The sequence below is a fragment of the Tachypleus tridentatus genome, unplaced genomic scaffold (assembly GCF_004210375.1).
Source record: "Tachypleus tridentatus isolate NWPU-2018 unplaced genomic scaffold, ASM421037v1 Hic_cluster_2, whole genome shotgun sequence".
NCBI classification, from domain to species: Eukaryota; Metazoa; Arthropoda; class Merostomata; order Xiphosura; family Limulidae; genus Tachypleus; species Tachypleus tridentatus.
In genome coordinates, this window is record NW_027467782.1 from 64045064 (window position 1) to 64068903 (window position 23840).

At 35.0% G+C, this 23840-nt stretch overlaps 1 protein-coding gene and 1 long non-coding RNA gene across 3 annotated transcripts; one reads left to right on the top strand and one right to left on the bottom strand.

The window, feature by feature from the left end:
• The first annotated feature begins 14322 nt into the window (after positions 1-14322).
• LOC143243093 (EPM2A-interacting protein 1-like) lies at positions 14323-15971 on the top strand. Of its 2 annotated transcripts, none has more exons than XM_076486830.1 (2): positions 14323-14534; positions 14612-15971. In XM_076486830.1, exon 2 carries the CDS (start codon positions 14881-14883, stop codon positions 15313-15315), a length of 435 nt encoding a protein of 144 aa, XP_076342945.1. In that variant the 5' UTR covers positions 14323-14534; positions 14612-14880; the 3' UTR covers positions 15316-15971. The 2 variants fall into 2 exon arrangements, with proteins under 2 accessions (XP_076342945.1, XP_076342944.1); XM_076486829.1 differs by having other exon boundaries at positions 14636-15971.
• Positions 15972-18759: 2788 nt separating this feature from the next.
• On the bottom strand, positions 18760-23840 carry LOC143243407 (uncharacterized). The gene is made up of 4 exons (XR_013024479.1): positions 23816-23840; positions 21834-21940; positions 20313-21013; positions 18760-20122 (listed from the first exon to the last, which is right to left on the bottom strand). It is a non-coding gene; the product is annotated as an uncharacterized LOC143243407 (long non-coding RNA).

Here is a 23840-nt window from a genome sequence, read left to right on the forward strand (position 1 = left end):
GCTCGCCCTTTCAGCCGTGGGGCGTTATAATGTCACGGTCAATCACACTATTTGTTGGTAAAAGAGTAGCCCAAGAGTTGGCGGTGGGTAGTGATGACTAGCTGCCTTCCCTCTAGTCTTATACTGCTAAATTAGGGACGGCTAGCGCAGATAGCCCTCGAGCACCTTTGTGCGAAATTCCAAAAACAAACAATCATAATTATTTTATTTTATGTTACATTTACATAATGATACTGCGTCTGTTTTGGCACGGCATGGCCAAGCGTGTTTAGGCGTGCGACTCGTAATCTGAGAGTCGCAGATTCGCATCCCGGTCGCGCCAAACATGCTCGCCCTTTCAGCCGTGGGGGCGTTATAATGGAACGGTCAATCACACTATTTGTTGGTAAAAGAGTAGCCCAAGAGTTGGCGGTGGGTAGTGATGACTAGCTGCCTTCCCTCTAGTCTTATACTGCTAAATTAGGGACGGCTAGCGCAGATAGCCCTCGAGCACCTTTGTGCGAAATTCCAAAAACAAACAATCGTAATTATTTTATTTTATGTTACATTTACATAATGATATTGCGTCTGTTTTGGCACGGCATGGCCAAGCGTGTTTAGGCGTGCGACTCGTAATCTGAGGGTCGCAGATTCGCATCCCGGTCGCGCCAAACATGCTCGCCCTTTCAGCCGTGGGGGCGTTATAATGGAACGGTCAATCACACTATTTGTTGGTAAAAGAGTAGCCCAAGAGTTGGCGGTGGGTAGTGATGACTAGCTGCCTTCCCTCTAGTCTTATACTGCTAAATTAGGGACGGCTAGCGCAGATAGCCCTCGAGCACCTTTGTGCGAAATTCCAAAAACAAACAATCGTAATTATTTTATTTTATGTTACATTTACATAATGATATTGCGTCTGTTTTGGCACGGCATGGCCAAGCGTGTTTAGGCGTGCGACTCGTAATCTGAGGGTCGCGGATTTGCATCCCGGTCGCGCCAAATATGCTCGCCCATTCAGCCGTCGGGTCATTATAATGTTTCGGTCAATCACACTATTTGTTGGTAAAAGAGTAGCCCAAGAGTTGGCGGTGGGTGGTGATGACTAGCTGCCTTCCCTCTAGTCTTACACTGCTAAATTAGGGACGGCTAGCGCAGATAGCCCTCGAGTAGCTTTGCGCGAAATTCAAAACAGACAATTTGTTTCTGGAATTTCGCACAAAGCTACTCGAGGGCGATCTGTACTAGCCGTCCCTAATTTAGCAGTGTAAGACTAGAGGGAAGGCAGCTAGTCATCACCACCCACCGCCAACTCTTGGGCTACTCTTTTACCAACGAAAAGTGGGATTGACCGTCACATTATACACCCCCACGGCTGGGAGGGCGAGCATGTTTAGCGCGACGCGGGCGCGAACCCGCGACCCTCAGATTACAAGTCGCACGCCTTACGCGCTAGGCCATGCCGGGCCCAAAACAGACAAACTTGTCTTGGATGAAATATTAATTATGGAATATTTATAACGAGTTACAGAATTCAGTGATGTTAAAATAAATTAGAATTACTATGATGTAGGTCCAGCTTATCTTTCAAAAGTATGGACTGAAGTGGACCTCTCTTGATTTTAAGCTTCTAAATTAAACAATTTTCGGAATACTAAGTTTATTCGTTATGAAATATGTCGTTATAATTTAGAGTTTATAAATGATCCATCATCATCAGAAACTCTAAAGTTAATGGGTGAGTTACGTGAGTCGCCTTCTTCACCTCATAATTGTATCTCTTTTCAGATCCTGAGAGTAACTCGACCACTCTTCTACATGTCATCAACAACAACTATTTTACCCTTTATTGATTTCATGTTCATAGCTCCAGGCCGTTAGACTTGTAATTACAGTTATTACAGACGCAATACTGATGGACCTATTGACTTATTGTTGAGGCAAGTCCATTTATGAAAGCTCAATAGGAATTGATGCTATAAAAGGTGGTGATGGTTTCGTGGAAATCACAAGGGTCAGGAAGAGAGTCTCGAACACATAATAGTAAAAGATTGTATAACGTGATCTGAAACAAAATAAACAGTCAGTGTGTGTTTGTTATGATTACTTTTAAGTTGGTGAGGACATTCCAAAATCCTATGTCTCTTCGACTGCTTATAAGTCTTGCCTGAAATGCGTTACCATCAAACAGAATGCATATTTTGATACAGCACTCAGTTTCAGGGGTTTCTTCCTTCTTTATTTGCTATCTCCTTAAACAGTAAGTACCACGCTTCTGGTTGAGGAAAGGGTTGTGTGTTTAATGCATTTCTAACGAGAGAGGCACTCACTATAGCCAATACTTCCGCAACGCAGAGTTGATCATATTCGACTCCAAATAGAAAATGTCTCCATGTGTCTGTCTTTATTAACCAGATAAGAACCATTTTTGATATTACAATGAGGAATAATATTCTAAAAGTGCTCACCATTATTCATCAAAATGTGACTATTCTGACTCAGTCACAGAGCGAAAATAACGTGAAAAAATCGATCTCCATGTTAATGTTTCTTTCTTTGTATTTTTGTGACCTTAACCCTACACAAACTAGTCAGTTAGATAACAGTCTAAATGTTTTCCAACCCTCGAAAAAGTGCAATCGGCCGTTTTTGAGAAATTTAACTGACAATCACACTCATACATACAGGACTGAAAACATGACCTCTGTCCATATGAAGTAGTTGTACTCACGGACTTTTCATTGTTTGGTTTTTGCTTTTCTAGTTTCACAGAAAGCTACACAGGAGCTATTTGAGCTAGTCGTCCCTAATTTAGCAGTGAAAGACGAGAGTGAGCGCAGCTAGTTATCGCCAGTTCTTGGACAACTTTATTTTGGGGAATAGTTGGATTCACCGCAGCTGATAGAAAGAGCATGTTTAATGTGACGGGTATTCGAACTCAGGACCGTAAGGTTATGAATCGCGCGCAATAACTATTTGGGCATGCTGGGCCAACAGTTTATATATCATCGTTAAATCTATGATCTACATAATATGAAATTCTCAAGACAAAACTTTATAATTATAAAATGTAATAATAATACTGTAATTTAAAAGATAGATTCACGTTTTTTAATACGTAAATAGTAACACAATAGCAATTTATTTTTGAAACTAAATCCAACAACACAAAACTTTTTTGCAAATACTTTATTCTCATTCGATCAATAAAAATACGTTTCTGAGTTTGAAATTCGTTTTTCCAAACGTCTTCAGCTTTTAACCAGATCATCTTCGTGTTTCACTTTTATATCAAGAAGTTGAAAGGAAGGTTGAGATTTAGAAAATAGTTTGTGATAGAATTCTAGAATGTTTTATGTTTCTGGAATGTTTCATGAGATCCGAATTCATCAAAAGATAAATTTTCCTTTTACTTAGTTCTGAGACACTAACCTTGTCTGCATTATTACCATCCCGATTTCTTTATTTTTTACGACATTCGTCATTGATATGTTTGTTGTTGTTTTTTGAATTTCGTGCAAAACTGCTCGAGGGCTATCTGCGCTAGACATTCCTAATTTAGCAGTGTAAGATTAGAGGGAAGTCAGCTAGTCTAGTTATCACTACCCACCGCCAACTCTTTGGCTACTCTTTTACCAACGAATAGTGGGATTAACCGTATCATTATAACGTTCCCATGGCTGAAAGAGCGAGCATGTTTGTGGCGACGGGGATTCGAACCCGCGACCCTTGGATTACGAGTCGCACGCCTTAACCCACCTGACCATGCCGGGCCTCGTCAGTGATATCTTAATACATTTAATCAGCGGGATTGCAGAACGTCATCTCTTCTGAACCTCTTGTTTGGTATAACAGCTTCTATTACTCGCAATGAAGAATTTTCCTTTTATCATTCTATTTTTGAAGCTTCAGAATACTCCATCATTATAGGTTGACGGTTTAAAAATAACAAATTATTTTAAACCTTTGTTACATACATGTCAGCAGGTTTGAATTACATTTAAGTGTGTGTGTGTTTTCTCTTACAGCAAAGCCACATTGGACTATCTGTTGAGTCCACCGAGGAGAATCGAACTCTGATATTAGCGTTGTAAATCCGAAGACTTACCGCTGTAACAGCTGATGGACTGCATTTAAGTTAACTTTCGCATAATTAAAACAAACTCAAATGAAACAGCATTAAATTATTTATATTTTTACATTTCATCCAAAGTGGCACACATACACACACATTTTAAGATACAGTTTTACAACTATACTTATTGTTCTTGTTATATTCTGCTGTTATCACTAAATATATTTCTAAGTGTTTTTAATGTACAGTCAGCGGTGCACCAGTTGAGCTTTATTTAATCAGTTACATTTATTACAATATACTTTGTCGGTTACGTGTGTTTGTTTGTTTACTAAATGTCATTTAGATTATTTAGTGCAAATAAAGCTTTATCTTATCGTTCCATCGCTTTTGTACTTTAGCTAAAATACGACATGATACACAGGTTTTGTAGGACACTAACACATTTAAAATATTAATATGTAAACAATATTAGTATGTGTTTGTGGTCTGCCTTCCACAGGTATTGAAATCCGGTTTGTAGTAGTACTAGTCCGTAGACGTACCACTGTGCTACTAGAGGGTTAGTAGCTGGTTTCTCTAGTACCAACCTCTTTGTACAAATAATTTCGTTTCCTAATACGCTATTTGTACATATCAAGCATTGTTTTAAGCATTACGTTCCATTATCCTATCGACTTAATCCATCGGAGTTCTTCTGTTAAATCTCGAACTAATGTCATTAACTGTACTACCACTTTAACTGTGTAAAGGATAACAGAAACGTAAAATCAGTACTTATGTGTTGACTGTTTCTGTTGAAGTCCTTTGCTTAAATTGAGATGTATACGATTATATATGTCATTGAACGTTTGAAAGGTTAAAGTGTTTTTAGCCAAATGTACGTCTTGGACAATAAATTTAAAAACATTTCGTGTGGTGATAAACAATAGTAGATTTTGAGAAAAAAACCAAATACATAAGGATATATGTGACTGCGTAGGCAACAAAATATATGATTAGAGCGAATTATAAACATATACGTATATACTATACAAGCTATATAACAGGACGTTCTAAGAAGAAATTTTAATGAAAGGTCATGTGAATTTTGTTTAATAAAAACTTAACAAGAAATATGAGGAAATAAAACTTTGCTTACAAAAGGCTTTAAGAACACTTAGAGAAGAACCGAACCGTGTTGCCCGACAAGTGGGTTAAGGCATGCGACGTAATCTGAGGGTCGCGGGTTCGAATCCCCGTCACACCAAATATGCTCACCCTTTCAGCCGTGGGGGGCGTTATAATGAGACGGTTAATCCCACTATTAGTTGGCAAAAGAGTAGCCCAAGAGTTGGCGGTGGGAGGTGATGACTAGCTGCCTTCCCTCTAGTCTTATACTGTTAAATTAGGGATGGCTAGCGCAGATAGCCCTCGTGTAGCTCTGCGTGAAATTAAAAAAAAGGAGAGAAGAACCGTATAATTTCTCGATGTTTCTTCCGATACAGAACTACGAGCTTCATATTATTATTCTTTATTATCTAAATATAATTGTAGAACATCAGCTACAAGCTCTGATGATGTACAATACATAAATATATATGTATATACAATATACAATAATCATTCAATGCAAGTTACTGAAAGTCACCAATAAAGGCTTGAATGGATAATATATAATAACTCTTTTTTGCACGTTTAACATAGTAACAATAACATAAAGGTTTTACGTTATATAAATTAAGCATGAAAAGTTATGTAATCTGAACTACAAAGGACTATAAAGAGGAAGAGTTTTCAAACTGTCTTATCATAGTTGTAACACTGTAGTAAATCACACAGTTTATATAGTACTTTAAAATATTCAATAATCTTAGTAAAGTCCAAAAGAAGACAGCTGGATATTTCACTAAATGTCTGTAAGACCAATGAAAGTTGGCTGACTATAAAAACAAACACTGATGCAAAATGTCTCAAAGTGTTATTAACAAGATATGGTGGAATCACGTGTAACAAAATGGTACAAATACACTGGTACTGGACTAAAAAAGAATAAAGTCCACATTTAAGTAAGTTACCGTTATCTAACGATTCGCTGCAATTATGTGATAACTGTTAAAAACAGAATCTGATGTTCGTAGCTGCAACCGAACGTCATTTCAGTGTATGTACGGTTAAAAAAACAAGAGGTTTGGTAATACTACTGAGACAAGGTATATTTTAGTTATAGTAAGACACAAAATAACTCACTTTTATATCAGTGGTGGAAATATGTGTGATAATGAAAAATCACGAATGGACACTCTGACCTTTATGTTTTCCAGATGTCATTAAGACGATACATAATATGCTGTCATATATGTTTACGTTTGGTTCTGACTTCAGCTGAATGGATGATAATTGTCTTCCCACGTGTAATAATATTGAAGAAGAGATGATTGACCGGTTTAACTTGGGTACAGACTTATCAGACCTCGATAGTATCGAACATGTATCGGTCTCTTTTGGAAGAATTACATGTATTCAAATTACTCTGAACATTAAGGATTCTCTGAATGCATCTTTTCAGTAGTTGTGGATGCCTCAGGATCTTAACAACACTGATTGTAAGCATGCAACATCGATATGATATTGGTCACACAGTTTGACACAGTATACATTACATTAAAGTGAAATGTTTTTAACTCTAAAAATGTGAACTCACTTCTCCTAAATATTAATCGTAAACGTAAAATAAATGAGAAATTAATTGAATTTTGAACCGGATACAGATAATAAGATGTCAGATATTCACAGAAATTAAATATGAGAACGGTTCTAATTATTTTATAACAGTAATTTTGCATTAGCATTAATAATGTACTATTAATTCCATTATATTTCAGTTGCTCAGTGCAATATATATATATGTGTAGGTATAAATAAACTTGTAGGAAGTGAAAGTTTAATATAAAGAGCAGATTCTTGTTTTTAATGGTTATATACTTATGGTGTATAATACTGAGTACTATAAAGTAAAAGAACTTTAAAAATACGAACCGTTGTCAGTAAATGAGAGTTTAATGTCTCTTTAGGTTTGTCATCATTCACGATTGTCTTAACGCGTTTCTTTGATTTAGTTTTATCAAAACCTGAAGCAGGCTTGCTCACGTTTTCCGCTCTTTCTGTTTTCCTTTCTATTGTGTACTTTCCATTTATTGTATGGGTGTTTGTGTTTTTCTTATAGCAAAGCCACATCAGGCTATCTGCTGAGCCCACCGAGGGAATCGAACCCCTAATTTTACCTTTGTAAATCCGTAGAATTACCACTGTACTAGCGGGGTCATTTTTTGTCTGCAAGATGGTTGGTTGTGTCAGTTTTTGCTTTAACATCATATTATTTTCTCTTTTATTAAACTTATTTGTCGGGGCCTTCTCACATTCATGGATCATTGAAACAGCTTCTAAAATATCTAATTCAGTAGGGGTGAACTTTTCAGTTACAAGCGCCTGGTCTTCTAGCATTGTATAGGCAAAAACTCCACAAGACCCGAGGACGCGGTTTTCAGGGCTTTCCATTCGCCCTGGCTTTTTCATTCACGTTGCAGAAACAGCAAATAACGCGAAACAATAACAAAAATAAATGAGAAATAAAAACGCGATTTTGTCTTTCAGTTTTCTATATAAACAATACTAATAAAGATCAACTCTAAATAGTTGTCTTTTTTGTTTTTGTTTTTCGTAAACAAACAAATTTACAAAAACACTTGATAAATCACCATATAGAAGTTTGGTGAGAAGTGTTAACTATAACTGAAAAGTTTTTTTGACCTCATAAATAAGGTTAATTAAACATATTCAGCTTTACTAGGTTCATATTAGATTTTCACAAATTAACTACCAAAGGGGCACTGACATTTTCAAATATCCAACCCTACTATTCAATTAAAAGATAATTGGGTATTGAGGTCAGATGCTCTCTCACCCCTGTTCCACATACTTTAATTATCAAGAACTGGAAGATAACATGTAGCTTACCACAAAGCAATAAGACAAATCGAAATTAGTGCTAGCTCTTCCATCCACCAAGGATATCTTACAACTGCTGGTTTGGAGGCCCAGGGAACGTAACCTTGAGAGAGAGAGTTGTTTTAAAACCGTTTTACACATTGTATCGATTACATAAAACAGAAAGAAAACTTCAAATGTAACTTAATAATAATAGTAACGTGTATAATTCTTTAAACTAAAAAATTATCTTTATTTAACATATTAAAAATAACAATTAAATAAATATGATATTTCTTACATTTATAATATATTTTCATATTAAACATTGATAACAACCTTTACAATTTGTCAACTGTATATATATTTTCTTTACACTTTAAACAGATAATTAGCGAAGAAAAATAATGGTCATTATATTATTTGAGCTCCTTACTAGTAGACAAGTAATAGAGTTATGTAATAACTCCAACTATATAGTTATATAACATAAAATCAGTTAGGTTTTCCAACATATTTACATTGTTAGACAATATAGCAAGAAAACTACTGGCTTTTCATTCCGAACATACGTTATTGAACTATATAAGAAAAAAATCTCAACGTTTTCTTTACGATAATTTACATATTATACAACTCAGTAAAACACAGTTAGTTAAATCAACTTCGATTCACTTAACTTGTAAGGATATGTAACACAAACACAGTCTTTCCATTGACTACTTAATAAAGCTAATTTGTTATTTCGCTATTCAGTTACCTTATTAAGTTTCATAATTAACTTCTTCACTTGTTATGTTATGGTACATAATTCCTTTTTTACTATCGAATCGTATCCACTGAATGGTAGTTTTTTGCGTCATTACAACACTATTAAAAACAGTAATTTTTACAAATTTTTCTTCACTGTAAATTTTCCAGGTAAAGAACCATGGTATTTTGACCACAAACACTGAATGAACGTACGTCACTGCTCGCGAAGTTTTTCGCTTACTTGGTAACAATTCTTTCTAATAGTTGTATTTAGAACTTATGAAACGGTGCTAACGTTTTGATAATCCAATGTTATTATAATCGTATTTTAAAACATTTGTTTTGTATTTGGACAAATTACTTTACTTTATTACACTGGCCCGGCATGGCCAAGCGTGTTAAGGCGTGCGACTTGTAATCTGAGAGTCACGGGTTCGCATCCCCGTCGCGCCAAACATGCTCGCCCTTTCAGCCGTGGGGGGCGTTATAATATGACAGTCAATCCCACTATTCGTTGGTAAAAGAGTAGCCCAATAGTTGGTGGTGGGTGCTGTTCACTAGCTGCCTTCCCTCCAGTCTCTCAATTCATATTTCAGGACATCTAGCCCTCGTGTAGCTTTTACATAAATGTTCCAAACAAATTTTCTTGACATCGACAAAATTACTCAATTTCCGTTTGTGCTAAATGTTTTCTACGTAATTATAGACTAATCATCAGAGAATATTTACGATTATTATCGTCAAGTGAAGTTTGTTTTTCTGTGGAATGAAATATCAACTGTAAGTAAAATGTTTGTCCGATTTTTGTAAATACTGGTGTGATTATGGAAGTTTATTTTGGGCATAAGCCGTTACATTTGAATGGTTTAAAACAGGTTTTCACGTCTTTTTAAATTTGTGTCCATTTTAGTACGAAGTGATGGTACATATCTGCAGAGTAGGTTAGTCCTACGGTAGAGCTCTGCATTTCAGATCTGTACAATAAACAAAACATTTCTTGCACTGCAAGATGTAGGCCCATTATAAGAGTGACAGTTTATTCCTTATGATGGACGACAAGCGCAGCCGATCGACTGTGTTTCCTCTTGTCAGTAATTTAGCGTAAGGGCCAACGACAAATAAAATTATCAAACTAAATAATAAGCATACGATGTCACCAAATTAAAAGACTACATTATAGTGAACCTAAGAAGGCCGAAACGTTGTTCTCAGTCTTATTAGTAAAGTTGTATGAAACAAATATTTTAGAATATTTTAATATCTAACAAACAGCCTCTGTTGGTAGGGTCCTCCGCTAGTACAGCGGTAAGTTTACGGATTTACAACGCTAGAATCAGCTGTTCGATTCCCGTCGTCAGCAGATAGACCGATGCGACTCTCAAAAAGAAAAATACACAAACATAAACATACGCTTGATTGGAATTATCAGTTTCAAGAATTTCAGGCCGTGTTAACATTAAAACTCGAGAATCGATTCTCGCAGCGAATCCAACAGAGATTTCCTGTTCTGTAACTTTGTGCTAAAACGTACAAACGAGTCGTTCGATTTTAAAACAAAGCTAAACACCGGGCATTACATAGCTTATCTCCTGTGAGGAATAAAAACCCGATCCTTCTGTTGTAAATCCAGAAACTGATTCATTGACAAGAGAGGCAGGGGAACAAATAAAAGACTCTATAATCGAAACATTTTTTATTATCTTTCTCTTTTAAATTAAAAGTTTTTCTTTTATATAAAGCAGTTAGTATTTGTGCTAGTAAATCATATTTTTCTTAATTTTCCACGTGAACTATTTGTTTCTGAAATATCCTTTCGTCGACGAGGACTATTTTCTTTTCTTATCAAGAAAGGTATACCTTTAAGAAATATTAGACAAAGACTTCATAAAAACTTCTAGATGGTGCTGCCCTCTAGTGGGTAAAAGCTATGGTTACAATTTACAACGCTATAATCTGAGGTTCAATTTCCCTCGATGTAAAAGCCCAAATGGCCTATTGTATAGCTTTGGGCTGAAAATAAACACACAAACAAATCGTGGTCGTAGTTACTGCGAGTATTACAAGCCGATTATTATCATAATTATTTTATTTTTCACATACATTTTCAAAACCTTAACATAACACTCACTAACACCCAGGTTTATTGTTCTTGTATCATTTGTGGGGCCCCATTCTCTGTGACTACGGAGTAAATTATGACCCAGATTTCGAACATTTAGAATTGATGTGTTTTTTTTCGTGCTCACTCGTGCGAGGCGCCTTCTATTGATGAGAAATTACTTTTACATCGAGGAAGTATTTGGAGTTGGTTGGTTTTTCACATTTTAATACAAGTGTTTCTTCAAAGTTTAGCTCAAAGAAAATGTCAAATCAAGTCTAATGTTGAAAGATGTTTATTTACAGTACAAGTAATTTATAGTGTAGTGGAGACGCAATGTAGTCAGATGACTTGTTACACAGTTCAGACAGTATAATAGTCAAAAATATGAAGTGACACAATGTGTTACAAACCTGTACTTGTAAATACTCAACCCAAGGAACTAACATAGTACGTTTAAAAAGTTACAGTTGTAGTAATCAACTATCAGATGCAACACAGTGTGTGTGCTTCAATTTTGCAATTGAATAATCATCCGATAAAATCTGTTTAAACTTTCAAACTGCTGCCATACTGAGACAGATCATAAACTAAAATACTCAACAACGATTTGTTGTTTTACAGCCGGATAATGGAAAGTGTCTACGTTACTTTTCCTCTACCCACAGCTTCTAAGTCACTTTCATTACTTGACAGAGGGTCTGGTTACATTCTTCACGAAGAACTTTATATGCACGTGTCAGTAAAGGAAAAGTATTTTACCTAACTTTATGCCCTTTTGTTAATGTACACATACGCTTGTTCGACCCGTAAGACTCGCTGATTGTTATTAGATTTTCCAGGCTTCAGATACTCAGATGTCATTTTAATATTACGTCACTGTAAACCTTCTCTTTCCCCATATCATAATAGTTTACTTTACAACTCTTTCTATTAGATTTTGAGTCCGGGCTAGTAGATCTCTGGATTTTGGAGCTATCGAATCTACTTCGATTCCGCGCGATACTGTAAAATATTCCCTACACTATAATATATTGGTGCGTTATAAGAGTGACAGTGCATCCCTTAGCTGGCTTTGCATCGCCTGGTGGTTAGTGCCCTAGACTCGCAATCTGCTGGTCACATGATCGAAACCCGTACTCGAACGTGGTCATCCTTTCAGCCTTCGGAGCGTTATATGTGACAATCAATCTCGCTTTTTGTTGGTAAAGAGCAGCCCAAGAGTAGACGGTAGGTGGTGTTGAGTTAATTGTTACCTTCTAGACTATCACTTCAATATTAGGGACGGCTAGGCTTGGTGGCTTTCTTAAAAATATAAATACTTTAATAGGAAACAGAACCGTTTGCACGTTTTATTCATTTATTCCAAAAATCTGACTTGGTGCGAAATTAGAATCAAACGGTATTCTAACCCACGTCTCTGGAGAATCGAAGGTTCCAATCCTGACAGGTTCAGTTTTACATCTGGTTATTTCGGTTCTGAATAAACTAATGTTCAAAATAAGCAGTTAATCATAAATACAAACTTTAAGCGTGTTCTCAGTTTGTCTTTTATCGTTGCAATATTAAACTTTTAAACGTCCATACGTTATGTTGTCTGTCAGAACCAAAAGGAAACAGCTGTTTCACTGTTGACTTAACAGTAATCCTCTCAACCTGTCTTTACTGTATTAAGATGTAATTAACTCTGTCACATATCTGTAAACCTAACCACATATTATTCTCTGTATGTGGTGTAAAACAAACCGAGGGAAGTATTCAGCCAGAAAACTTAAACAGAAAACAAAGTTCGAGCAGAGTCTGTCTTCACCCAACTGATTAATTTGTCGGTTACGACTATCAAAGGTTGTACGTCACAACCAGTTTATCAATGTTCAGAATAAGAAAACATCCAAGTGTGTCTTGCACGTTCATACAGCATGAAGTGTATGTGTGTGTTTCTGGTTCTATCCTTGGCTCATAATTCAATTAGTTTTAAGCCTAACGCAAACATACGGTGCCCAAGCCTTAAGTCGTTCATTATTTTTTGTAATTCAAAGATTTTATTGTTACGGGGTCGCTGTAACCAATTGACTTCTTTCAGATTTGGTCCGGCATGGCCAGGTGAGATAAGGCGTTCGATTCGTAATTCGAGGGTCGCGGGTTCGACTCCCGGTCGCACCAAACATGCTCGCCCTTTCAGCAGTGGGGCGTCATAATTGGACGGCCAATCCCACTATTCGTTTGGAACGTTGTTTCAATTCTAACACAGTTGTTCCTACTCATTACACTTCTCCCTTCGTAACTCGAAAAGAAAAGAAAAACATTTATTTAAGTTGTTACACGGATACTGCCATAACTTGTCTCTATAATATTAAATAGAACATAATACAACATTCACACTTTACTGTAACTTTACCTTCTGTGGATCGTTAAAATGTGACACAGAGAAGCCCAACACCAAGAGACTGAAATGGGTGAGAACACTTATAGATTATATTAACAGTACCTTGATGACAGGTGTACAATAACAGGAAAACTGTTGGATAAGCCAAGAAAACGCGTAGATAAAAAGAAGGAACACCGGTAGATAAAGACACAAAGACTAAGAGGTAAAGATAGACAGGCTGATAGATAAAGATAGGAAAACAGCATGATAAAGATAGGAAGATGGACAGGTAAAGACAGCTGAACTTTTAACACATTGAAGCACCTCTTATTGTTATTGTTGATCGGTTGTGACTGATGAACAATGATTTTATTTATTTTTCGTCTTAAAATAAAAATATATAAAATAACTAAAAGGTCATGAATAAATCTGAGGAATGTGAAAAATTAAAAACAGAGCACTTTGCAACATATGAGATCACAAACAAAATGTTAGAATACCAAAAGAAATGAATACAAGGTTAGAGACTTGGAACTGATTAAATATCCAACTAATAAATAAATTCACTAATGGAAGAAAGCATGAAAATATTGATGTTGAATTTGAAATTTCCTATGGAACACGAATCTTAATGACCAGGTGAGAAACGCCAAAGAATGCAGCTGTCTCTATCTTTGGCCCACAAATCACGAGAAAGGAAAGACAAATAATCGTCGACACCCTCCGCAATAAAGATGTTGTTTAAAATCATATCGAACAATGTAATCGACGATCATACTTATAAAGCACCCTCAGCCGTAAAAAAAAAAAAAAAAAGGAACGTCTTTAGTATCATGGTCGCTCAAACTTTCGACTTTTCAATTGCTTAACCCTCAAATATGGAGAAGAAAAACAAACTGAATGTTGCAGGCCAGGGGTCACCAAACTACGGCCCTCGAGGTAATTTTGACCGGCCCGCCAGCAGCTAGCCGCTTGAAATTAAAATGTCCGACTGTCATAACAAAATAAATCACACCGATGGTCGCTTCAAGCTGACAAATACAAGACGTTATGATAAAAAAGAAACAAGGCTGTCACGCGCATTTTTAACCAATAGGAAAATTCTTCTTTCGTCCTTGCTGCCCGTTTATTCATATCGAGGCACGTATCTATAAAAGCATTAGGATTTCGAAAACAAGTACAGACTTAACCCTCGTCCCATCGACTCGTCTTGTAAATTCAGCGGGCTTGGGTTACCGCTTCAGCAAGCTCATTTCTCCTAGTAGTCTGGTTATGCGCTTTTCAAAACTCGTTCTCAGGTAAGTTTCGTGCCAAAGGTACGTTTCAATATATTTTGTTTGTGCGTTCTTGGACCAGTACAATACTTTTCTCACAGCGCTCTGTGTTTTTTTATTTTCAGACCCTGTTTTTTTTCATGACTGCTTTTAAAAGAAGAAAAGTGGACTTTGAGTGTCATGCTTTCAATGATGAATGGGGAGAAAACCACTTCTTTGTGGAAACAAGAAAACAGAAAGCTACTTGTGTGATATGCACAGAAAGTGTTGCCGTTTTAAGAGAGTACAATCTTTGGCGTCACTATGAAACAAAACATCGATCAACATATTTGAAATTTTCAGGAAGTTCCGTTCTGAGAAATTTGAATCCATGATACGTGTTTTTGAATCTCAAAAGAATCTCTTCACGAGAAAATTTGCTGAAAATAAATCTGTCACTCGTACAAGTTACAAAATAGTGCATAGGATGGCAGAGCGAGGAAAACCTTTTATTGACGGCAACTTCAACAAAGAGTGTATGACGGAAGCAGCAAATGAGCTGTGTCTTGAAAAAGACAATTTCTTTGAAAGTATCAGCCTTTTAGCAACTTCAGTTGTACGGAGAGCAGAAGAACTTGGAGAAAACATCGCATTACAGATACGCCAAAAAGCAAGAAACTCCCAATGGTATTCTCTGGCACTGGATGAGTCTACTGATCTTTCGAGTGCGTCACAACTTCTCGTGTTCATTCGTGGAGTTAATTTGGACTTTCAGATCACGGAAGAGTTGGCATCAGTTTGCAGCACGCACGGAAGAACAAGTTGAGAAGACATTTTCATGGAAGTGCATAAAACTTTGCAAGACTATAACCTTCAGTGGAATCAGCTTAGAGGTGTTACAGTTGATGGAGGAAGAAACATGGCTGGAGTAAAGACGGGTCTGATCAGGAAACAGTTGGAAGATCTTCAACTCTGAAGCGCTCTGTTCATACACTGCATCATACACGAGCAAGCACTCTGTAGAAAAGACTTAGATATTTCTTGCGTACTGAAACAAGTCATTTCTGCAGTGAATTTCATTCGGGGTCTTGCACTTAATCATCGCCAGTTCAAGGTGTTTCTTGAAGAAATTGATTCGGATTTATGTGACTTGCCTTATCACACGGCAGTGAGGTGGCTCAGCCGCGGTAAAGTCTTGTCTCGTTTTTATAAGCTGAAAAGAGAAATATATATTTTTTTATCGAGAAATATAGAGCCGATCCACTTCTGTCGGATCCAACTTGGTTGTCAATTTTGGTGACATCACATCCCACATGAATGAATTGAACTTGAAACTTCAGGAGGAGAATAACTTTGTCTGTGATCTCTATAGAATCATTAAAGGATTTCGGAGAAAGCTGTCATTGTTTGAAGCACATTTGGAAGGAGAAAACCTCTCTCATTTTCAGTGTTTCAATGAGTTTCATGCTGGAATCACAGAAGATGTTAACCTGAAGTTTCAGAAAAGATTATTGGTGATTTAAATAAGCATTTTAGAGAGATTTTCGGATCTCGACAGAATCGAAAGTGACATTCTCCTTTTCAAAATCCTTTTGATTGTGTCATTGATGACGTGCCAATGGAACTTCAGCTGGAGGTCATCGATTTGCAAGGAAATGACGTGTTGAAAGCAAAGCACAGAGAGAGACAACTTTTTGTATTTTACATCTGCACACCTGAAGATGATTTTCCAAAGCTGAAGCAGTTCGAATCTGGTATGACATCAATGTGCGGAATAACTTATATCTGTGAACAAGCATTTTCAAAAATGAAGTGTGTGAAGTCGGTACTTGGATCAAGGTTGACTGATGAACATTTGAAAGCAATTCTAATGATTAGATATAGCAATTCAGAACCGAAAATTGAAGATATTTTGAAAGCCAAACGCCAATTTTATAAATCTCACTAACTTTTTTGCGGCTTAGTGAAATTCAGATGTGTACTCACTATGTGCGATGTGACAATTGCTTTTGCTAATGCCACCTTCTTTGACAACCTTTTGGCAAATAAAAATGTTGGTTGTATTTCTGTTTGTTTCTAGCTCAGGGGTCTCCAAACTTTTTTCACAGGGGAAAGATTTCTTGGGGAATAAGAAGCGCAAGCCGCATGATCATTATATTCAATACTCACAAACAAAAACGAAAACGCTCTGTAAAAGACTTAACACAAAGTTTAGGATACCACATTAACCACGTGGGAGTCGCATGCAATACACACATATAATAAATACAAACAGAAATACAACCAACATTTTTGACTCGAACAAAATAATTATGACACACCTACACTCCCGGCAACAGGCCTAGTTACAAGGCAATAAAAGTTAAACGAAAGAGGTCGGAGAAGGCGTAGCTACACATTAATCAAAATATGTTGTTTTTAAAAACGAAATATTACATTTTCTCTTCTCTTTTAATCTTCGGTAAAACGTTCCTGATTTCCTTATGAAAAAACAGAGTTATACGGCAGTGATTATACTTTTAAAATTTATTGTAGAAATATTTGTATACACAAACTTGAGAGTACGCATACAATATTCACGTGCTTGAGTAAAACGTATATTTACAATAATACACATTACGACGTTTGCTCACGTTTGTTGTAAAAAAGTTTCTAATACAAAACGCCCGTTAAAATCACCAGTAATTGTTCTGAAAGACACTACAATATGATTGTTTCTGCTATAACACAGGTTGAGCTCTAAAAGACACTCTTTTGTTGATATTATTTGTTGGAGTGTATTAAGAATAATTATACTGTTCTAGACGTTAAACTAAACAGTATTGAGTGTTGGTTCGTTTTTGAATTTCGCGTAAAGTTACTCGAAGATCCCTAATTTAGCAGTGTAAGACTAGAGGGAAGGCAGCTAGTCATCATCACCCACCGCCAACTCTTTTACCAACAAATACTGACCGTTACATTTTAACGCCCCCACGGCTGAAAGGGCGAGCATGTTTGGCGCGACGGGGATGCGAAACCGCGACCCTCAGATTACACGTCGCACGCCTTAACACGCTTGTTGAGTGTTACGAGAGTTAATTCAAGGGAGTGACATTGGTTATAAACCTGTGGGGCGTGGAGATCATAATTATTGCTGTAGTCTTCAACAAAACAACTTGTCCCAACCGAAAGTTAGTCTGGGTTTTTCTACACAATATCTTTTATGATCACGTTAAACTTCAACTTCTCATACAGAAATGAAACGGCGGTACGAAGCAGAAATCGTTGAGACAGTTTTAAATTTGACCTAATCTCGAAAAGGAAATCTTTACTGTGACGCCACCTTTCTCGAATGTCATGTTGACCTGATATAGTTTTATCTTTGACCCAATTTCTGATAGAAAATCTTTATTGTGGAGCCACTTTCTCGAATGTAGTGTTGACCCGAAATATTTTATCTTTGACCCAATCTCTAATAGGTAATCTGTATCACCGCACCACCTTTTTGGAATGTAGTGTTGACCTGAAACAGTTTGATCTTTGACCCAATTTCTGATAGAAAATCTTTATTGTGGCGCCACTTTCTCGAATGTAATGCTGTCCACATTAACTCCATTATAGAAATAAAGTACTCTGATTCTTATATTAGATTTCGCGATCGTGCCAAATGGTCAAGATGCGGTTAGATTTTGATAAAAATGTTTCTAAAGTTCGTCAAAAAAACAACAAACAAACAAACCAAAAACGAATTATAGAAATAGCCGACTTTTCCCAGTGTTGTCAAATAAACATACACCTAAATTTCTTTAAGCTTTTGTAATTAAACAGAAGATAAACATCTTCTGCGAAATAAAATGCGCATGTCCGAGGTTGTGTCGTGCGTGTACAACCACTGTTATTGATATTGAAACTCTCTTTTGAGCTATCGTGGTTTCTCGGCAGACAATCAATTCACTTTTTCGGTCATTTTCTTCTTGACGAATAACTTTCTCCTGTACGTAACTAAACATCCTTTCTTGTCCTTTAGGAGCAAGAACTGTGAATAACGTCATCCGTGACCGAAGCAATTTTCAATATAATTTCACATTCTAAATATTGCTCTTTTAAACAGTAGCGTGAGACGTGTGAAACACACATATTGCACATAAACCATTAAAGATATTTATCGGATTTCCGGTGTCAAAACGTACTCTACCGTCTTGTATAAGAATAAAGAAAACTGTGCCAGTGTATGAGATTGATGATCTAAGTTTTATCGTATAAATAACACAAATGACATCAGAACACAAAGTTTTGATATACATGCAATTTATTTACAATATTTTAATGCAATATAAATGTAAACAAAACACACCGTATCTAAAGAAGAATTCTCTTCCAACATTTGTCTTTACTTAAGTACATTTTTACTCTTATGTGGCTCGCTCGTTCTCTCTGGGCAGGACGTGATTTAGCACTTAGCGTGTTGGATTGTGGATTCGTGGTTCGCATCCCATTGCAGAAACAAATCGCGCAAACACTTTGTGGTTTTCAGTATACCGTAAGAGTGATGGTTAAATGATGTAATCATAATAGTCTGAAAACAGATGGTCAAATGATGTAATTATAATAGTCTAAGAGCTGGCGCCCTTGTGATTTGATTATAATAGTCTAAAAGCTGACGGTCAAGTGATGTAATTATAATAGTCCGAGAGTTGACGGTGGGTGTTATTGAGCAGCTTCCTTCCCTCTAGTGTATCAGTTGAAATCTAGGGGCGGTTGCTGTTACATAAATATTCGAAACAAATAAACTAGTGTTTATTTACTTTAAAATTTTCATTCACCCTAACGAGTGATTCAAATTATTATTAAAGGATTATGACAAGTACATACTTAAACACAAATCTGTTAAAAACTGAAGTTGTATCCAATACATCTAGGTGAATATTCACTATTTTTCAATGATGCACACATTTATAACAGTAAGTACTAATTCATAAACTGAAGTTTTCATTAACTTTAAAGAATTTTCCTTTGAGTTAATCAAATAACTTTAGTGTACTCTTTGTTACAATCATTTCAAGAATTTTTTTCTGTTGATAATTTGACAGCACACTTAAAAAAAAACAACTGACAACCAACGTATATTGACACTGATAAAAACAATATAGATGACAAATTTTGAACTAAAGAAAGGAAGGTTAAGATAAATTTCCTCTGAACAAAATTTAGTTCAAGATCTTTATTAAAAACATAGCTTCTTTTTCACTAAATCTACTTAACAATGATTTAAAAAGTGATGACCAGTGTAAAAATTAAAAACTTTAATTCCTGATTTATCATTATTTTAAAACACTGGAACTTAATATTGTGGAGACACTAAAACAGTTCAAAGAGTAAACATTATCTTAACAATGGTGTTTCTGAAACAAACTCTGAACACAAGTTTGAGATTCATACACAAAGTTTGATAACAATTTGGAACAGATTGTAGCATTTGTTGTTGATCTGTTAACACTGTTCAAGTCTTGTTCTTTAGAATTCTGATGGCACGTCACCTTGAACAAGGTGCAGGAGCAGGCATATTACTTCATTCTACAACTCTGGAATGGTCTTCCACTTCTATAGTATCATCTTCACAATGTTTGGTTCTACCTGTGTATTCAGAGATTCTCCTAAATCAGAAAAAAAAACAAAAAAAACGTGCTCAGTAATAATAGTAGAAAACTGAATATGAAATTACATTTAATAAATTGTGAAACAGACTTCAGGGAAAGGAACAAAACTATGTAACAGCACCAATGTCATTAAAAGAACACACTGTAAATATAATAATCAATTTACATTTTCTTTAGTTTTACTTACACAGTATTTCATTAAGTGTGTGTGTGTGTGTAACATAAGTGTTTATTTTGATTTCCTGCAGTATTCTTGTTCTAAATTCAGATTGGCTCCCGAGACCTAAAAGGTTGCCGACACCTGTTCTAAAAGATACGTGAAAGATTTTAAGTACTTATAAACATTCAACAAAAGAAAACGTCAATGTTATAATACAAGACAGTTTAAAACTGTTGTCACCAAGATGGTGTAAACATTAAGTATATAAACAAAAATAAATAATTTGTTTAAGATTTAACAAGGTTTGACCTTTGAGGTTGCAATATATCAAATGTTAAGTGAAAGAAGAAATTTTCTAAATAACATAGACTTTTGCAAAGTTTAAAACGTACTTGTTCTTGTGGCACATATATGTATGGAAACTGTATTCCCTGTTGGACTTCATTGACCATAGATATTTGATTAGATGTTATTATCAACCTGTTCACTTACCTCTTAAACAGAAAAAAAACTCTGCCTTGTTCAAATTTTTAAATATTACCAATCTGTGAAATGATGTTCTAAAATCATGGTGTTTCCCTCCTTCCAAGATATTTTGCTCTTTTCAGTTCTTCTTCAATAATCACATCATTGACGATGTGATTTTCATGTCTAATCTGTAGTTTCACAGACTTTGGAATGTCTGGTATTAACCAACAAATTAGAGTTGTCATGATGAATACAAGACACTAAAAAAAGGAAAAACATAAGTTTCACTGGAGCAGTTTTTTAAAACATTATCCTTTTACATAACACTGTTTAACCAATACAGATTATAAAACTTTATGAACAATGATTAAATCATGAAGTCTTCTTAAATTACTAATGAGCATGTACAGTCATTCAGAACAGTATCAGTGCTACATAATAAGAAAAACATTCTACTGGATGAACAGAAGCCACAAAAAAATCTAACACTTATAGAATTGGGTAATAAAAAGGATAGTTTATTAACAAAAATGATTAATCAATCCATTTTGTGAAGGATAACTTAGTAAATGTTACTGAAACTTTTAAAAACATTCTAGGATTGTCCTGGCTGTATTAAAATGTATTACCTTTTATACTCTATTTATGTTGCTTCATTAAAAACAACTGAACATAGTTATAATGTTTATACATTTTCAGTCTCAGTAAATGTTAAAAAGTTTCCAACTCCCTTGAAGTTAATTTAATACAGCAATTCTCAACTGGTTCTGTGGGTTTATGTACACCTAAACATATATTTAGCTTCCTCAAAAAAATTTAAATTACAAATAAAAGGTGTTTTAATAAAAGCTATTCACACTTTATATTTGTTTTGAAAACTTTGGTTAAATAAAGTCTCAGGTTAGTTCTACAATTAACATTTAAAAATATTCTATCTTTTGAAGAAAGAAGGTTGTATTTTATGTCCTTAAGTGAAAGCTACTGTTAATTGATTTATTTTAGTATAAACTAAAAATAAACTGCAAATGTAATTAAGTTTAATCAAAAATAAGATCTATAATTTGAAAAATTGTTTCCAACCACAAAAATAGAAACGAAAACCAAGCGAGCTGTAGCCAGCTGCCAATATAACGTCTTATATTCATATTTGTTGCTTGCTGTTGGGGGGCTCTCTATAGTCTTGGTACCTGAAACCATGAAATAAAATGACCTTAAAATAGAAGCCAGCATTTTAAACAACTTATTTTATAGTGGATGTTTTGCATTTCATAAAATTTTAACTATACCTTAAAATTGTTATCTGTACTCAGACAAGTTTTTTAAAATAAAGTTAACTTTCTAACTTAAACAGCTAAGTACATTTTGTGCTCTTATATGAACAGCAATATCCAAGTTTGTTAGCAATATCAAATTGTTAGAAATTAATTCTATAGTTTTCTTCCAAAAAAGTTCCTTTGAAATCCTATTGAGTGAGGAGATGTTGTTGGAATTTTGTGGCTCTGATGTCTGGGAAATATTAATAGATTTGTACCAACAGAAAAGAAATAACATCATCGAAGGGTTTACTCTTCAAATTCTATTGTGTTTTATTTAAACAATATTTGTGTATCAATCCTGAAATACAGTCATTGAGAGAGTCGATGTAGTTGATTCAAATTTTGCTGAAGATAAAATCAGTAAAGTTCTCTCTCTTGAAGATGTATAACTTTTTTACTGCACATAAAACAGAATCTAGAAACAATCCTTTCATCTTCCTCGGAGAAAAATGTATTAAAGTTTTGTACAAATGTTACTTCTTTCAGAATAAAAAATAAAACTGATGGTGAATGTTATGAAATCTCTTGTGATTATTTTTAATGTTTATAAAAGGATAATAAAATTTCTGTTTAGTACTATGAATAATTATGTTACATTAAAAAATATTGCATAATGCACTTGAATAGAATTGTAAAACAACTGTTATTTCTAACTAACCTACAATTAGGTTTATAAAAAAACAAAAAACAAATTAATTACTACTCAAAGCAACACTTTTTGTCGAAACCCATCAGGCTAGCTTCGTGAAGTATTGGCTTTGACTGCCGAAACAAAAAGAAACTTGCCTGATTTATGGATAGAATACACTCTTTTATTAGTTATATAAATACAACCAATTGTCCAACAGCAATATAAATGAGAATTACACAAATTTCTTGAAAAACAGAAGATAATACAAGGATTTGTCATTTGGGTTGAAATTTTATATTCTGAGTTGTTAGTATCTGCTATATATATGTTTCTAATTGGTTGAACAATCTTAAACCCTCACAAGAGGAGAGAAAAAAATATTTGTAAATGAAAAGTCAGAGCATCACCAGATTGTGTAGAAAGTATATTCATTTTTTAACTTAAGAATTAAATCTTATGTAATACTAATATTTAAGTTATAAAGTATCTTGTTGTACCAAGTTTAATAATATGTATTATTTTAAGTAGTTTAATCAACCCTTTATTGTCTCCACCCATATATCTACACATGCTAGATATCACCTACAGCATTATATATGCACATGCCAAACATCATTTCAATCCATATGTCTATGCATACGAGACATAACCTTCATCGAAAGATCTACGCGATACCAGATATCTTTTCCAATATGTCTGATCATGCTAGACATCATTTCCACCCATACATTTAACATGATAGACATCATCTGTACCCATCTATCTTTGCATGCTAGGCATCATTTCCACCAACTTATACATGCCAAATGTACCATGTTGCATTCAACTGCCTTGAATCTGGTTCATTGTGGTAAAAATGTTGTTGCAATGATGAAAAATACTTTCATGGATGATAACTTTGAAACTAACTCAATAAAATGGTTGTACCTTGCACAATTTGATATCCCATGTCAATAGGGTTAAAGTTTGAATCTACGTAAAAACGGTTGTAACTTGTTCACTTTGATGTCTCACGTCAGTAGGGTTAAAGAGACACCACACTGGTTCTTAATCACACATACATTGTTTTCTATGCTCTGTTAATTTGAAACAATAAAACAAAAATTAACACTTACTTGCAGTATTCCACACTGGTGTCAG

What these genes read in the sequence shown, in the direction of transcription:
- LOC143243093 (XM_076486830.1), top strand. Translation starts at nt 14,881, where the DNA reads ATGATACGTGTTTTTGAATCTCAAAAGAATCTCTTCACGAGAAAATTT.